Here is a 16683-nt window from a genome sequence, read left to right as displayed (position 1 = left end):
GGTGGTGCTTCGTTTAGTAGAATGCATGCGCAGGTGGTACGGCATGACATTTTTGAGCACAGCTTTATCGCCTAACTTCATTTTAGCTAACCCTAACATGTTCACGTTTCGCCTACTTTAGCTAACCTAGTTAGCGCGTATGGATCGCCTACTTTAGTTAACCTAGCCTAATTAGCGCATACGGATGCTATCCTGCACGCATGAGTAGGAGCTAAGGAGACACAGCTACAACCACCAATACAGATGTATGGACACACGAAGGACAACAAATAACGTTACAGAGGTGAGGACGTGCCATAGCTAGCTAGCTATATAGTACAGAGGGCAAAATGGAGCTTTAGAATGTCGCCAGTAGTGTATTTGCGTGAGCTCGACAACACATTTCTCATAGAAAAGGTAGTTTGTAGCCTTTTTGGCTGGACCGCAAGAGCAGGGCCAGCCCTACAAACGCGAATGTCTGTGACTGACTGAGTGATGAAGTTACACCATTGGCCGGCGGGATCACATGTGTTAGGTCCAGCCCTATACTAGGTTTTAGGGGGTCGGGGAAGCAATGGAAGACAGTGCCAGAGTGCATGCTACTAAAAGTTTGTTAGTAAAAGCTTTTTGAGAGGATGAATAATTACTGTTCTTTGGCATGGATCCATTTGAAGACAATATCGGGTGAGTTTGTTTAATCTTTGATCTCTGTCATTATGCTGAGAAATAGCTAAACCATTTTTCTTAATAGTATTTCAGTTTCTCTGCAAACGCACAAAAACATGCTGGTATAATAAAACAATGATGGTAAATATATATATATAGTCTCAGGGTTTTTCCTGGCTCAAAATTAGGCGGAGGGGCACATTAAGCGGGGGGTCCTCCTCCAGGAAATTGTGAGCATCAAACACTTAATTTCCTGCATTCTGGTGAATTTTTATGCACCAATTTGTGCCTTTTCTGCATCAATTTATGGTGTAAATGTCTTTATGTAAAGGAATACACAAAATAGAGGGATTCATTTTATGTTCTAAATATAAATTCTAAATCTTGAGGGGGACGCATCCCCTACGTCTCCCCAAAATCTACGCCTATGCGTGCACACACGTGCATGTGTACCATGCCTTCAACTGGCTCAAGCAAACACTTTTTACTAGCAACATATTTTACGAGTTCTAATAATTATGATTGAAGAAAATGACAATTATCATGTTAAAGCATATTTTATTAAAATAAATAAAGGTCCCCTGTTCAACATTAAATACAACATAAAAGCTAATGTGTTAATTTACACAGTTAATAAACAAAGTTGTTTAGAATCAAATCAAATATAACAAGTTATTGTTTTCATTTACAGTTCACAGGGGCCTTCTTGGGGTTGTGCACTAATTTCAGACCAGATAAATTTACCGCATCTCGTCAGTAACATGAATTATTAAAGCAATAAGCCACAAGAGGCCGTGGTTTACAGTGATTTTGCAACAGCTAAGGGGCGTTGTTAGCTGTTGTAAAATCACTGTAAACCACGGCCTCGCGTGGCTTATTGCTTTTATGAAACAGTTACTACATATACCTGGCACGGTTTCATAAAATAAACACACAGCAACAAAAAATGCAATAATTTATTGATAACAAACAATCATTCTTCCGCCAAGCAATGTAGTTCTTCAGCGACATTTAGCAGAATGTTTGCCAAGCAACACACAGAAATGAAAACAGCGAACGGACCACATTGTATGGGTGACTAATTGGCGCAGTAATACTGAAATTGTAATGCGGTCACAGGTGTGCGTTTATAGAGTATTTTACAACGGCTTCGAACACGGCTCAGCCAATCAGAATCAAGGACTGGAACTATCCGTTTTATAATACTTTTTATACAATGGCTTAGCTGAATACTCGATTCTGATTGGTCCAAAGGGTGGGCATTATTTCTCAGTAAAGGGACACCTCAGGCCTTTTAACAGTTCTAAAATCAATGCGCTACAAAATCCAGCATTTAAAGCAGTTAAAACAGCAACATTATTCTTTTGATTTTGAATTGTTGTTACGTCCCCTCCCCTTTTCAATGTCCAATTTCGCAATAGATGGCAACGTTGAATCACGGTTCTAGTTCCTTCATTTAGGGATACCAACCATCCCACAAAATGTGGAATCGTCCCTTATTTGGACAGTAGAATAGGCGTTCCGTATTTAACTCATGACTATGGGATGCATTTTCATCCGTATCTTTGTGAACTATTCCGTTTGTAGTAACCGCTGTTTTGAATACAATTCAATAGTTAGCTAGCTAGTTAGCCGGCATAATAAGCATGCTGTGAGATCATTCTGACCCAAAACCCAGAATTTTAATATTGGCTAGGTGACAAGTGACGGCGAACCTATCAAAGCTAACTGGCATTCAAACCTGGTTTCAGAGTGCCTTGGAAAAACGCAGTGTCTACACTGCTAGACCGCAACATTTTAAAAAAGCAAGACAGTGGGTGCTAACGTTAGGTAGCTATTTACATCCTGTTCTTACCTGTCCTTATCAGTTCTCATTATGCATAGACATTAGGGCACAACCTGTCTACATTAGTTTATCATTACTGTGCACCTGCTACTATATTTTCTTACCACTGTATTATATGTAAGGAATAAACCATGACGGGCTGTCCCGTTATTGGAAAATAATGGTGGTTCTACTAGCCTATATGCACCGTTAAGCAAAAACCTCTGGTCGTTAATTCTATGAAACCAACGATTCTGTCTGTTTTTGCTTAACAACGGTGCAAATAGTAGAACTACCATTATTTTCCAATAACGGGACAGCCCGTCGTGGTTTACTCCTTACATATAATACAGTGGTAAGAATATATGATTGCAGGTGTACGGTAATGATAAACTGTAATGTAGACAGGTTGTGCACTAATGCATAATGAGAACTGATAAGGACAGGTAAGAACAGGATGTAAACAGCTACCTAACGTTAGCACCCACTGGCGCCAAACTTTGTTTTTCTTCATTTAGTTTAAGAATTAACTGCAGCCATTTCCTCTTCTCTTTCTCATTGCAAGAAAAGCAGTAGAATGACAATTGAATAGTTTTTTTGGACTCCAATCTATTCAAACAATAAGGGACACAGCACTGCGGCACGTTGAAAAGACGAGAGCCTCAGCCAACACAGCAGAGGCTTGGACCCGGAAACAGGATTATCGGAAGGTCGATACGTCACTGCTTAAAATATATTATCAAATGTTTAATTTCCATCCGTGACTGTACTGTGTCATGTAATCACGTTATGTATGATATTAATAATACAATTATGTTCAGTTATCTTCAATTTATGTTTCTCAGCAAAACGAATATGCTTAGCTAGCATATCAGCTTGCCAGTGAGCTAGGTAGGCTATCCGTGGTTAGCTCACGCATTAGCAATATGAACCACAGGGGAAGAACATCGACTACACTGATGGTTAATCAATCAGAGATGTGTAGGCTACTGGTGATTTGACTAGGCTAATTTTCATATAACTGTCTGGTAGACCTGCAAGTTATCGTCGTAGGTTTTCGCCACAGTCAGTTAATGAGCCAGTAACTGCTACTAGCTACTCCATCACCGTTTGTGGTGTTCATTTGCTGTGTGACGATAGCTGGCCGATCGTTCGCAAGTCCCTTTCTACCGAATAAAAATGAACACTGTCAGCGGTGATTAACAAATCTACCAAGTATTTTAATAACTGATCTGCAGGCGTGTAAATATGACAACGCACTTTGAACAGCAAGTTTTCCACCTGGTGCATGAAGACAAAAATAATGTACATTGAAATTCTAATTATTATTAGACTATTTTTTTTTTCTTGTAAATCATCAAAACCAATGGAGAAGCGAATATAGCCTACGCAAGGAGCCCCCAGGACCGATTCTGAGAACCACTGTCTTAAATGCTCTTGTCGGTCTCTTAAATGCTAAAAACGTTCCTTTCTAAATGCCAGTCTTACAAAGATGGTTAATTTTGTTAAATTCTGTGTGTGTGCTTTCATCGTGTGTTGTATGTTATTCAGCAAATAAACCTTAAGACTCTTCGTAAAGAGTCGCTTCGTAAAACTGAAAATTTAGCAGTGTTTATCCCAAAATCGGGATTATAGTAGCTTTGTCACATGCGTGAAGCATGGCCCAGGTAGACATTTACGGAATGTACATGACTGACAAGCCGTCAAACACGTTTGACAGATTGAATATTTGCAGCTTAGGGTTAGCTAGCTAGTCAAATGGCTTGGTAGCCGAAGTTGCGAACTGTTTTAGCATAGGCTACTGGACTACCAAATATAGCAAGCTGATTACACTTTCTGCCAACTAATTATTTGGTTAAGTAGGCTAAAGGAAATAGTAAAAATGACTCGGCTACCAAAAAACGTAAGAGGAGGATTATTTTATGGTTGTCTAGTGCAGCTGTAAATAGCACACGCCATAATGAAATCACTACGAAATGGGATGCCTGCGTTTTCTGACTTCGCACAGGTGGACTGTGGTCGGAGCCGCAATGTCAAGGCCAAGAGGTGCCACCTCCCACCCCAGTGACCATAGACTGTAGCCCCTACTGTAGCTTAGTCCTCCGCAGTAATCAGGAAGTGACGCAAACTGTACCTCATTGGTCCACAACAAATATTATAACAGTGCCCAAATGACACAATAAATCATGAAATCGACCCATGGACAGTCATAAGACGAATAAAATACACATATTGTGACTATTTGTTCTCATGAGAAAAAATTATTGACTTTGTATTTTGACCGCATTTGTACCGTAGACTTACATGGAAACCAGACATGAAAACACCTATACTGGAGCCAACCGTAGTGGCGCTAGTGAGCAACCAGGAACAACAAGACCAGGAAATGAGCTTCAAAAACAAAGTCTGGTTTTGGCCGCTTGATTTTACCAGTGATGCTTGAGATAATGCTCAGTTGTGGCCACATCAGGGACGGTTTGAGTCTCCGCACACTTAGCACATCAGAATGTGGCTCAATGGCGTACTCGGCGTCAGACTGAGCATCATGTGGTAGCTGCATTTCAAGGAACTCCCCAGGCCAGACGGTCTTTGAGTGGATTGGAGCGCGAAGCACAAACGCACAACGTGCAGCAGCGCTGGACCCAGCTGGTACAGAGGAGCCATACTTGTAGGTCGTACCGCCTCCTAGGATCACCTCTCACTTAGCGGGACGAACGGCAGCATCATTCGCCTCCATGAAGGGCGTGCCAGTGAGTATGTCGACATCGAGGTTCTCCACAACGAGGCCCTCAAACTGGAACACTGTCGCCCCGGGTGAGGGAGAGCCACGTCTCACCAACTACCTGCAGCTGCAAGGACCCATCAGCTTGGTGAACAGACTGTGCACTGGACAGGACTCCGAACCCGAGGCGTTCTACAGTAGAATGGCGTATCATATTACCAGTCGAGCCGCTGTCGACGGCGATTTGGATGACGTGGTAGCCAGGGAGCGCGTCAAAGTATGGAGACTGGAGAGTCTGGACACGGTAGGTCACAGCACCTAGAGCGGCTGCTTTGTTGTCTGCGTCATCAGTAGTGGTGCTGTTCCCTGGGTCGTCAGCATCTGACTCCTCATCGGCGCTGCCAATTGTCTGCCGTGCTTTGACGATGTAGCGGCGGTCACTGTCAGGGAGGTAGCTGCACTCGCTCAGAAAATTACATTACATTACATTATAGGTTCTTAGCAGACGCTCTTATCCAGAGCGACTTACAACAAGTGCATTACAAAACTCAGAGACAAGCGCTTTACAACATTCCTGCAAGAGAGCTACAATAGGTATAACTTTGCAAAAAGTGTGAATTGTACACCCTTTTTTTTTTTTTTTTTTTTTTTTTTTTTTTAAAAAGAAAATGTTAGAGGGTAGTGGGGGGTGATGAGGTGAGATGTAGCTTGAAGAGGTGAGTCTTCAGTCTACGTTTGAAGACGGCCAGGGTCTCTGCTGTTCTGACTTGCACAGGAAGGTCATTCCACCACCGTGGGGCTAGAACAGACAGGAGGCGTGACCGGGTGCTGGTGCGAGCCGGGGCAGGGACCAGGCGACATGTGGCAGCAGAACGGAGAGGTCTAGCTGGGGTGTAGGGTCTGATGAGTTGACGTAGATAGGGAGGGGCTGACCCCTGGCTGCTTTGAAGGCAAGCACTAATGTTTTAAATTTGATGCGAGCCATCACGGGGAGCCAGTGGAGGGTGGTGAGCAGGGGGTAACGTGGGAATGTCTGGGGAGGTTGAAGACCAGACGCGCTGCTGCGTTCTGGATGAGTTGCAGGGGTCTGATAGATGATGCTGGGAGGCCAGCAAGCAGGGAGTTACAGTAGTCCAGGCGGGACAGGACCACTGCCTGGACGAGGAGTTGGGTCGAGTAAGTTGTGAGGAAGGGGCGGATCCTCCGGATGTTATACAGGAAGAACCTGCATGAACGTGTCACTGCTGAAATGTGCTCGGTGAGGGACAGTCTGTTGTCCATCACCACGCCAAGGTTTCTAGTTGAGGGTGATGGTGTGAGGATGGTATTACCTAGGGAGATAGAGAGATCAGAGAGAGGGGAGTTAAGAGCCGGAATATAAATGAGCTCTGTCTTACCTGGATTGAGCTTGAGATGGTGGCGGACCATCCAGCTCTGAATATCACTCAGGCAGGCAGTGATGCGGGCTGAGACCTGTGTGTCAGAGGGTGGGAAGGAGAGAAACAGTTGTGTGTCATCAGCATAGCAATGGTAAGACATACCATGAGCTGTGATGACAGGGCCAAGGGACTGGGTGTAGAGAGAGAAGAGGAGAGGACCAAGGACCGAGCCCTGTGGGACTCCGGTGATGAGGGGGTGTGGCGCAGATACTTTACCAGCCCAGGCTACCTGGAAGGAGCGATCTGAGAGGTAAGACTCAATCCAATTGAGGACTGTGCCACAGATCCCATTGCAGATAGGGAGGACAGGAGGGTGGGGTGGTCGACTGTGTCGAAGGCTGCCGATAGGTCCAGAAGTAATAAGACGGAGGAGAGGGAGGCTGCTCGGGCTGCGTGGAGAGCTTCGTTGACAGAGAGGAGTGCGGTCTCTGTCGAGTGGCCTGGTCTGAATCCAGACTGATGGGGATCGAGGAGCTCATTCTGTGAAAGAAACACAGAGAGTTGATTTGATGCAGCACGTTCAATGGTTTTTGACAGAAATGGAAGGAGAGATACCGGTCTGTAGTTCCCAATGATGGAGGGGTCTAGTGTAGTCTTTTTCAGGAGGGGGGAGATGAGGGCCTTCTTGAAGGTTGACGGGAAGCAGCCGGATGTCAGGGAGGAGTTAACCAGGGAGGTGATGAATGGGAGAATCTCGGGTGAGATTGCCTGGAGGAGTGGTGAGGGAATGGGGTCAAGGGCACAGGTTGTGGGGCGATGGGAAAGTAGGAGTTGTGAAACCTCAGAATCGGTGAGGGGAGAGAAGTCGGAGAAACAAGGGGAAATGGTGAGGGAGGGGAGAGTACAGGTTGAGGGGTGGGGAGTTGGGAGCCAGTGACCGTAAGCAGAGGAGTGGAGAGACAAGGGAGGGGAGCATAGGGTGAGGTGGAGTGCAGAAGGAGTTGCGGATGACTGCAATCTTCTCGTCAAAGAAGGTTGCAAAGTCGTCAGCAGTGAGCGAGGACTGAGGGCGTGCAGATGGCTGGCTGAGGAGAGAGGAAAAGACAGAAAACAGTTGCCGAGGGTTAGAACGGTAGTTATGGATTTTGGTTTGATAGTAGTTTACCTTGGCAGCAGTCACCGTGGAGGAGAACGCTGCAAGGAGGGATTGGTAGGCAGAGAGGTCTGAAGCATCTCTGGATGTCCTCCACTTCCTCTCTGCTGTACGGAGTCCAACCCTGGAGGTGCGTATGGCATTGGACATCCACGGGCGGGGAGGAGATGGACGTGTTGGCCTAGAGACAGTGGGGCAGAGGGAGTCAAGAGCAGATGTAAGGGAGGAAAGTAGGGAGGTGGATGCAGAATCAGTGGGGAGGGTAGTGAAGGATTCGAGAGGAGGGAGGGCAGCAGTGACAGATGAAGCAAGAGAGGAGGTTGAGAGGGAGCAGAGATTGCGGCGGACAGATACACTGGGTGTGGGAGGAGAAGGTGGGTGAGAGGGAGCAAGGGGGAGGGAGAAGGAAACGAAGTGGTGGTCAGAGGTGTGCAGAGGGGTTACAGTGATATCGGTGCAAGGGCTATTCCTCAGAAAAACCAGGTCGAGGAGGTTGCCCGCCTTGTGGGTAGGGGGAGATGACTGTAGGGAGAGGTCAAAGGAGTGGAGGAGATGTAGGACAGCTGAAGACTGGGATGTTTCCAGGTGGAGGTTGAAATCTCCAAGCAGGATCAGTGGGGTGCCGTCCTCAGGGAAAGAGCTGAGTAGGATATCCAGCTCATCGATGAAGTTTCCCAGTGGACCTGGGGGGCGATAAATGACAACAATGTATAGATTAGTTGGACAGGTGATTGAAACAGAATGGTATTCAAAACTGAATCGGGGTAGGTCAGAGAGAGGTAGGGCTGAGTATTTCCAGGAGGGAGAGATTAGAAGACCAGTGCCACCACCACGGCCTGATGGTCGGGGAGTGTGGGAGAATGAAAAGAAAGAGGAGAGGGCAGCAGGGGTTGCAGTGTTCTCTGGGGTGATCCATGTCTCAGTGAGGGCAAGGAAATCAAGGGAGAGCAGGGAGGCATAGGCTGAGATGAAATCAGCCTTCTTTGAAGCAGACTGGCAGTTCCAAAGTCCTCCAGCAACTGTGCAGTTATTGCAGGGAGACAGCTGGGGGTAGGAGAGGTTAGCTGGGTTCCGTCGCTTAGGGGGGCCACGTCTTTGGAACCGGGTGCTGTAGGGCAGAGAGCAGACAGAGATGGGAAGAGCTTGCATAAAACTGAGGAGGAGCGACGCTAGCGTCGCTCAGAAACACTATTTGAAGTGCCGCGTAATTACTCAAATAATGTAGCGATAAGCGGCTCTAAACGGATCAAATACAAGCAATTTACAATACCTTGAACCAAAACAGCTGCGCAGATAAAACGGGGATGAAACAAAGTTACCGATCAAAGACTTACGCGATACTAATTACTACCAATATTGCACAGCTGACAATCAATCAAGACTAGGAGTTTAACCGGTAAAAACAGCTGGCTACAAATCACTAATATGACGACGCAACAAGCAAAGACGACTAATTTAAAGAAACTAAGGCAAATTAAGGCCACAAGACACAACTAACAAGCAAAACAATACTTAGACTAGCTACTCAGAGGGACGGAAGTGAAGCTCTAGTCACGCCGAGGAGAATGCACTTTCTGAAGAAGTTCTAGAAAGCAGCAGTTTTAAACTAGCGTCGCTCAGAAACACTATTTGAAGTGCCGCGTAATTACTCAAATAATGTAGCGATAAGCGGCTCTAAACGGATCAAATACAAGCAATTTACAATACCTTGAACCAAAACAGCTGCGCAGATAAAACGGGGATGAAACAAAGTTACCGATCAAAGACTTAAATGGGGCGTCTCTGGGCTGCCCGCTTGCTTGCACTGGGGACAGACTCTGTCCTGGCGGGGTTTTCTGGAGGGTGCCTTGAATGTAGCTTTGAACCCTGCGTAGGACGGCGTGACTTCGTTGTGATGGCTGAGCGCAAAATTGTTGCATCATCAGACACACGGATTTCATCGAGGAGGGAACACGGGCTGTGATATTTCTGGCTTAATGGATGCCAGAGTGCGAGATCTCAGCTCTGTGCCATATCTTTGTTTGACAAGTCTGGGTAGGCCAGGGTGAATGAGCCTTAACCATGTGAAGACCACCATGTTTTCTAGCGTGGGTAAAAGCTCCTCCTGTTCTGTCATAACCTCACCATGGTGGCTGAGGCCATCAGGGCGTAACATTGAGACCTTCACAAAGGCCATCAGTCGCTGGTAAAGGGCTTCTGGACGCTCATCTCCCTCAAGATGTATATCTGATAAGTCAATAAACTGAGCGCCGGAGACTTGAAAACCAAGGTGTTGCCTTATTGTTTGCCATATGAATCCCAGTGATGTAAAATTTTTAACTATGGTGCTTCTTGAAATAATAGGGCAATAGGTAGCACTCAGTTCAAGCGAGTTAACTTTCTGCTGTGCAGTGCGTCACCTAGCAATGGGAACGCCCTCACCTTCATTCTGAAATCCTCTCAGCGGCTGGGCTTTGGTTTTCTTCAGCCACGTGACTCCTTCGGCCAGAAAAGGAGCAAAGTTCTTGTCCAATGACAAAGTGTATAATAAATTCTGCTTCCAGTTTTCAAAGGTATTTATGGTTTCAGTCTTTGAAAGGCACCGCTGCTTCGGTGCACGGTGAGTAGCACCTGTTTGAATATGCGGACGTGCTTTCACAGTGGCGGCTACACTTTTGGCTTCAGTAAAATATTCTCCACTGTCGGGCGGCTCCACGTGAAAGTGAAAGTGAAAGTAAATACAGTATGCGAGTGATAATCCCACCTCTGCCACCACGCCAGTTGAGGCTGTATTATTAACAGAAAGCCGAGACACGGCCAGACAAGGTAAACTGGCTTGTACTCGCACAACAGGAAGTGACATCGCCACGTACAGCCAATGTGAAATAGCCAACAACACTCACGATAACTTAAAATGACCATGTACCGCTGGTCGGTACTGGCGCTGTATAAAGATTCTACTTCACCGGTTTGCATGTCTTTATCACTAACTCATAACAAAAAGAGTACAAAAATACATGATATCTGATGAAAAACACATTTTCAACCTACAAAAATTTCAAGTTACTTACACATACCGTATAAAGCACTGTCTATAAGTCATTCATTCAAATCTAGGCCTGCCATTAAAAGTATTGATATCAAAATTGTGCCAAGTTACATGCAACAATATTGTCTGTCTTAGCTCAGATAAACTGAATATGCTGTATTCCAAAGCAATGCTACCCAATGTTTCCTAAATTCTTTCAAGTAACTTGGCCCTGTGTTCTTAAAATCTTACCATCTGAAGACAATGCGGTCATTCAAAGTTTGTGTCACATCAAAGTGTCTAAAAACAAAAATAGGCTCATGCAAGGCTTTTCAGTGAATGTATGAAACTGCTGGTCAATACTTAAAGAAAGGATATTCCTCCAGAAAGGATATGTTTATAGTTTCTTCTCAGGTTCATTTTACAAAATGTACAAGGCCTTCTATATTTGCTACATGAAATAAATGCTGGTTGTAAAATAATACTGTACATACATACATACACACACACATACATGGAATACTTCATTATCCCCATGGCGACATTTCCCAAGCAGCATGTAGGGCCTAACATTCCCATTTATAAACAGATAGAGTAAACGTCCCTATTAAGCCCACGTACCATATAAGCCCACTTGCAACTTCTGAGTCAAATCAAAAAAAACGACATCATTTTTTGCTGTGTGATGTTTTTTCGAATGAAGCTGCTTGTTACGTAAATGACACTTTTTATTGTAAGTCAATCACATTTGTCGATATTGAGTTATCGAAGCATATGTGTGGCATGTGCCTGCTGATCCCAGAAGAAGTTGCAAAAAAACTTAGGTGATTTTGGTACCCTCAGAAAATAACATTTTTTGTATATTTCTACTCCTGTTTCTGGAAAGTACTCACTTGTTATCAAAATTTAAGTGATTAGTGTTTTGAATGAGACATATGTTAGAATATTATCTGAATTAGAAATATTGTGTCTTTTGAAATCAAAATATGAGTTTTAGCACACTAGCAAACAGACCACATGCTGCATCAATACAGTAGCTACATAGTATGGTTCATTGCAATGACATAAAGCATGATAAGCATGTATAGTTTATATTTTTGTATGCAGTTTATATTATTATACTGTTAAATAGACAATAAATGTTTATCTTTATTTATTTTTTAATTAACATTTTTACCTGGTGGGCTTAAAGGGGACTCTAGCAAAAGAATCACACTGACTGAGGTGGATGTAAATGAGTATAGCTAATTACTTATCTACATGATCAATTTATACTTTTCAAATTATGTTAGTGCACCATATATAGATTTATTTCATACAGTTGTTTTTTTAATGTCATGTGAGTAGAATAAAATATTCTGTCTTTAACCATAAATTCACTGATGTTCCCTTTAAGCCCACCTGTTCCCATTAAGCCCACTTTACTGTGTTTCAATGGGGATTTTCTCCCTTTTGACCTCTGAACCATTTTCCTCCCTAATTTTGACCTCATCTGAATCAGCTCCATAATTCAGATAATTAATACCCATATTTAAATATCAGTGATATTGCATACGTCAATTCATTCTGGATAGGCCTGTGTTCTATCTTAACATTAGCAATAATTTTTTAATCTTTACTTTTCAGATGAGTTTTAGTTTAAGATGACTAAAACACGAAAGAACTACAGTTCATGCCCACGCATGATAGAAGCGCAAGTTCATCCTCTGCAAAGCAGGGCTGTAGGGACCTGGACCATTCTATTTGCGCAATCATGAGGTCATTGAAAATCTACAAAAATAAGATGAAAGCCATGAACGACTTGCTAGCGTAAGACAAAGACAACCACAACGTGGGCTAAAGATTGAAGCAAACAAATAAAATAAAGCTTAGACCACCCTATAACCTGTTATGTTACACTACTAAGATGGAGCATGGAGCAAATGATAGCCTTACTAAAACGATACAATCACCTCAAAGAGCATAGGCCTACGTTTAGTCTAGGAGAAAGTAGAAATTGCAGAAATGTTGACATCTTTCTTGTTTATTTTGTTTAAGTTATAGGCTAATGATACATGAGCTTCAATATGTTATGACTGATGTCTCCTCATAATGAACTGTATGTTTTAATGTTACTCCACAATGAACTGAATGGTTTTAAAATGTGTTTTTACAATGTTTTCAAACTACTATCCTAAATCTGTTTAACATTTAAAAATGTATTGTTTAATTGTAAATCCTGAAATTGACTCATTTACTATCCTTAGAACATTAGTATTGAACTTGAAATTGTTTTTCATTCAGTCAGTCGGTCTTCAGAAATCTTCATAAAAACACCTGCACTTTCAACCAGCTGACTGAACCAGAAATTTTGGCCAATTTCAAATGCCAACAGCACACCATAGGATAGAGATACAGACAAAATGACAACACATATTGAAAGATGAAGTATTGAAGAGTAATTTCCACTATAGTTTTGATTTTGTTCGTAAATATTTTTTTGGCTACATTCCAAAGAAGACATGTTGTAAGTTTAACTTTTTCTGTGTTGACAACACAGCAAAAAGGCTGGTCATGCCTATTTCAAATGCCATTTACAGGCCATAGGATAGGAGTGGAGACAAAATGAAAATAGCTATTGAGAGCTAAGAGATTACAGATTTGAATAGAACAAGTTTGTATTGTTAGGATTTTTTAAATATATATTTATTTATCAACAAATAATGAAGTGGGCTTATTTGGGACACCCATGGGCTTAAAGGGTACGTTAGGTACCCATTAAGCCCATGCCAGACTTTTGACATATTTTGACAAATTAAACAATAAAAACATTAGAAATTGGTATAAATTACTTATTGACACTTCAAATGAGAGATTAGACTTTCATTATAACTAAAATGTTCTCACTTAAATTGGGGCAGTATACATGAAAAATGTCTGAAAAGCGGATTTGGTGGGCTTAATAGGGACGTTTACCCTATTTAAACCAAGAGACATGCAGACATCCACACACGTTTGCCCCATTAATGGACTATATGCTTGTACACGCAGGGCCAAGCTCCTTGAAAGAATTTAGGAAACATTGGGTAGCATTGCTTTGCAATACAGCGTGTTTAGTTTGTCTGAGCTAAGACAGACAATATTGTTGCATGTAACTTGACACAATTTTGATATCAATACTTTTAATGGCAGGCCTAGATTTGAATGAATGACTTATAGACAGTGCTTTGTATGTGTGAGTAACTTGGCATTTTATACATTAAAAATGTCTTTTTCATCAGTTATGAATAAATGTAGACTAACTGGCCAACTTATGTTATCACTAGCTTTGAGTCATGTAAACAAGTTGTGGCAGTGTTTCCCACAGGTTGAGAATTTATTTGTGGTGGTTGTGTAAGGTATGTGGTCGGGGCGGGGGGGGATTTGTTTGTTTGTGCTGTTTATTAAATTGTGTTGTAACTATTAAGAGGTTATGAAATTTTGCTGCATAGACAAAGTTAACATTTTCAAAGTTACAAACAAAGTTAACATGCCGGCTACGAGACAGAGGAGGGAGGGCCAGCTCACGCTGCGAAACAAGAGTTGGCTGTATGTCACTTTGACATTTGAAAGAAAAAATAATGAACACAAAATTATAACGTGTTTCTTATAAAAATAAGCAACTAATTACTGGGAACTCTTTTTGAGCAGCAGGCTGCACAAAGAAATTAACTGTATGAAACACTGTTTTTTCAAGTGGTAGGCTATGTGTATACATATGATAAATTAACCTCGTTACGCATAGGCTAATAAATTCATGTGCTGAACACTCCAAAATGTTGAATTAGTTTTTATTTAAGACTAAGTGGCAACATACAGTGCATGAGGACCAAAAGTCTGACCACACTACCAAGTGTGATTGTTTCCATAGTTTATAATGGGCTTGTATAATTATGATACTTTGTTTATACTTATTCAAGAATATATTCTTTTTAATAATGTAAGTTTAAAAAGTGTGTTGCTGTGCAACAGACAACAAGCTAAACCCTTAGTTTAGGGTAGGTTTCAGTTGTGAACAGCCCAGATATTTGAATATTTGAGCTTTAGGAACACACATTGAATGGAGTAAACAAGGAGTGACGAAGAATAGAGAAACGCTTAGCTTATGGTGGACGAAACGGATGTCCACATAGCTTCCCATTTCAAGAGTTTGAGCATCTCATACATTGTGGTGGTCAGATTATTTTTTAGAAAGTTGTATTGATTGTTGGCAGTAATCACAATTAAAATTAAAGCCGCAAGCGGCTTTGGGAGGGGTCCAAGCATTGGCACTATTGCGCCCCCTATGGAGCGATTTTTAAATGGTTTTGTCCTCATGATCGTATACCTTCACCCAACATATCTACTGAACATCATGATGATTGTATAAAATCAATCTGGCCGCTTGCCGTAAAGGCCTTTTCGATGTCGTAACACTTAGATGGGATGTCGTAACACATATATGGCCCGGCGTGTATGTACAGCTGCAGCGCTTCCATGCTGTAACTGAAAAAGGCGTCACACTAGTGTTGTCACGATACCAAAATTTTAGCCGCGTTTCCACCAAAAGTACCCAGAACTTTTAGTCCCAGGAACTAATTTTCAAGGAACTAAAAGGTTCCTTCAGCCCATTGTTGTCTGCGTTTCCACCGCGGTCTAAAGTCCCGCGAAGATTAGGCAAAAAGCAACGTTGTTGTCGGTCCATCTGTCCTGTCTTCTGTAACCCCATACTACCACCGAAGTAGCCTACATTATTTTCTAATAATCGGGACAGCCCGGAGGGGTTTATTCCACTTGTATACAATGGGTTACCAACAATGGCTATATATGGTTACTTTTGTATTTATTGATTTTTATCGATTTAATCACCTGAAATTGAAATATTCTTCCGGGGTCGTTTGGGCATATTTTACCGTTGTCAAGCAAAACTGTCGTTGGTAGTTGAACTTGGACCATTGTTATGCAACAAATAGGATATAACAGGCCAATAGTCAGATTGTAACTGTTTTATATATCCTCTCAAACACATTCATTATGTTTTTATGCGCACTTTCACATGAACATTCATGTCTTGACATCCGAGGCAACAGAATGCATTCACATTCCACAAATAACTGGCAACAACAGCAGAAAACATGCACATCTTGTAAACAATTTGCTGTTGAATTGATTGCTTTCTCGTGGTTAATTCCATATAGGCTAATCGCAAAATGACAAGAATAGAACTAAAACTCGGACTTGCGTGAACATTTAAATTAGCAGTGGTACAGCCACCGTTTGCTTTCCTTCAAAGTTACTGCTAGCCGAGCAGCGAAGTGTGCCCTCCAGATGCGAACCATGCACCATAAATTAGTCCATAGTCTTCCTGGTCTTTTTGTGGAATTGAAGTAAAATTACGGCAGTCTGAAAAAGCAAAAGGGACGAGTACTAGAATTAACCTGTTATTTTACCCTGACAAAAAGTGCGGAAGGTGATTTCCAGTTTGCTTTTACTGTATCACCATTGTAAGTTATGCAGAACTACCGCATACCTCACATAACTGTATCAAACGTTTTGAGTCAATTACAATGGGCTAACAGAAAATCCGGAAGAAAATATTCAGCAACCGAATTAAACCGTTTGAATTTTTTGGTACGTAATATGCTGTCCCAGCACGAATGCTTAGCATTTTATAAAACGAATACTAAAGCAAGAAAAGAGCAGAAGAGCGCACGTATAATTCCAAGACGTTGGCAGGCTATAACCAAAAGTAGGCTACTGCGCCGCATAACATACAAGTTTGATTTCAGGTTATTATGAAAATATATCGGTTTGCGGCTGCAGATTTTTAAAAATGGCGGTTGAAATAAAACACTGCAAGTAGTCGACCAGTCAGAAATTTTCAGCGCTTGCGCTCCACCCCAAAGGTTCCGGTACTTTTGGAAAGTACTACCCCCCGAGCAGGGACTTTTTTTG

The 16683-nt window shown here is 42.4% G+C and overlaps 2 protein-coding genes across 9 annotated transcripts in view; one reads left to right on the top strand and one right to left on the bottom strand.

The window, feature by feature from the left end:
* nup58 (nucleoporin 58) overlaps positions 1-16683 on the top strand; it is a 75807-nt gene that overhangs the window by 10924 nt on the left and 48200 nt on the right. The window lies entirely within an intron of this gene.
* On the bottom strand, positions 6726-9488 carry LOC135254124 (uncharacterized). 3 transcript variants are annotated; one of them, XM_064334095.1, is made up of 3 exons: positions 7737-9488; positions 7187-7339; positions 6726-7111 (listed from the first exon to the last, which is right to left on the bottom strand). In XM_064334095.1, the coding sequence occupies exons 1-3, from the start codon at positions 8871-8873 to the stop codon at positions 6857-6859; spliced, it is 1545 nt and encodes a 514-aa protein (XP_064190165.1). In that variant the 5' UTR covers positions 8874-9488; the 3' UTR covers positions 6726-6856. The 3 variants fall into 3 exon arrangements, with proteins under 3 accessions (XP_064190165.1, XP_064190164.1, XP_064190166.1); XM_064334094.1 differs by having other exon boundaries at positions 6726-7339; XM_064334096.1 differs by lacking the exon at positions 7187-7339.

This window comes from Anguilla rostrata, chromosome 4 (genome assembly GCF_018555375.3).
Source record: "Anguilla rostrata isolate EN2019 chromosome 4, ASM1855537v3, whole genome shotgun sequence".
Classification (NCBI taxonomy): Eukaryota; Metazoa; Chordata; class Actinopteri; order Anguilliformes; family Anguillidae; genus Anguilla; species Anguilla rostrata.
This window is presented reverse-complemented; position numbering and strand designations above follow the sequence as displayed.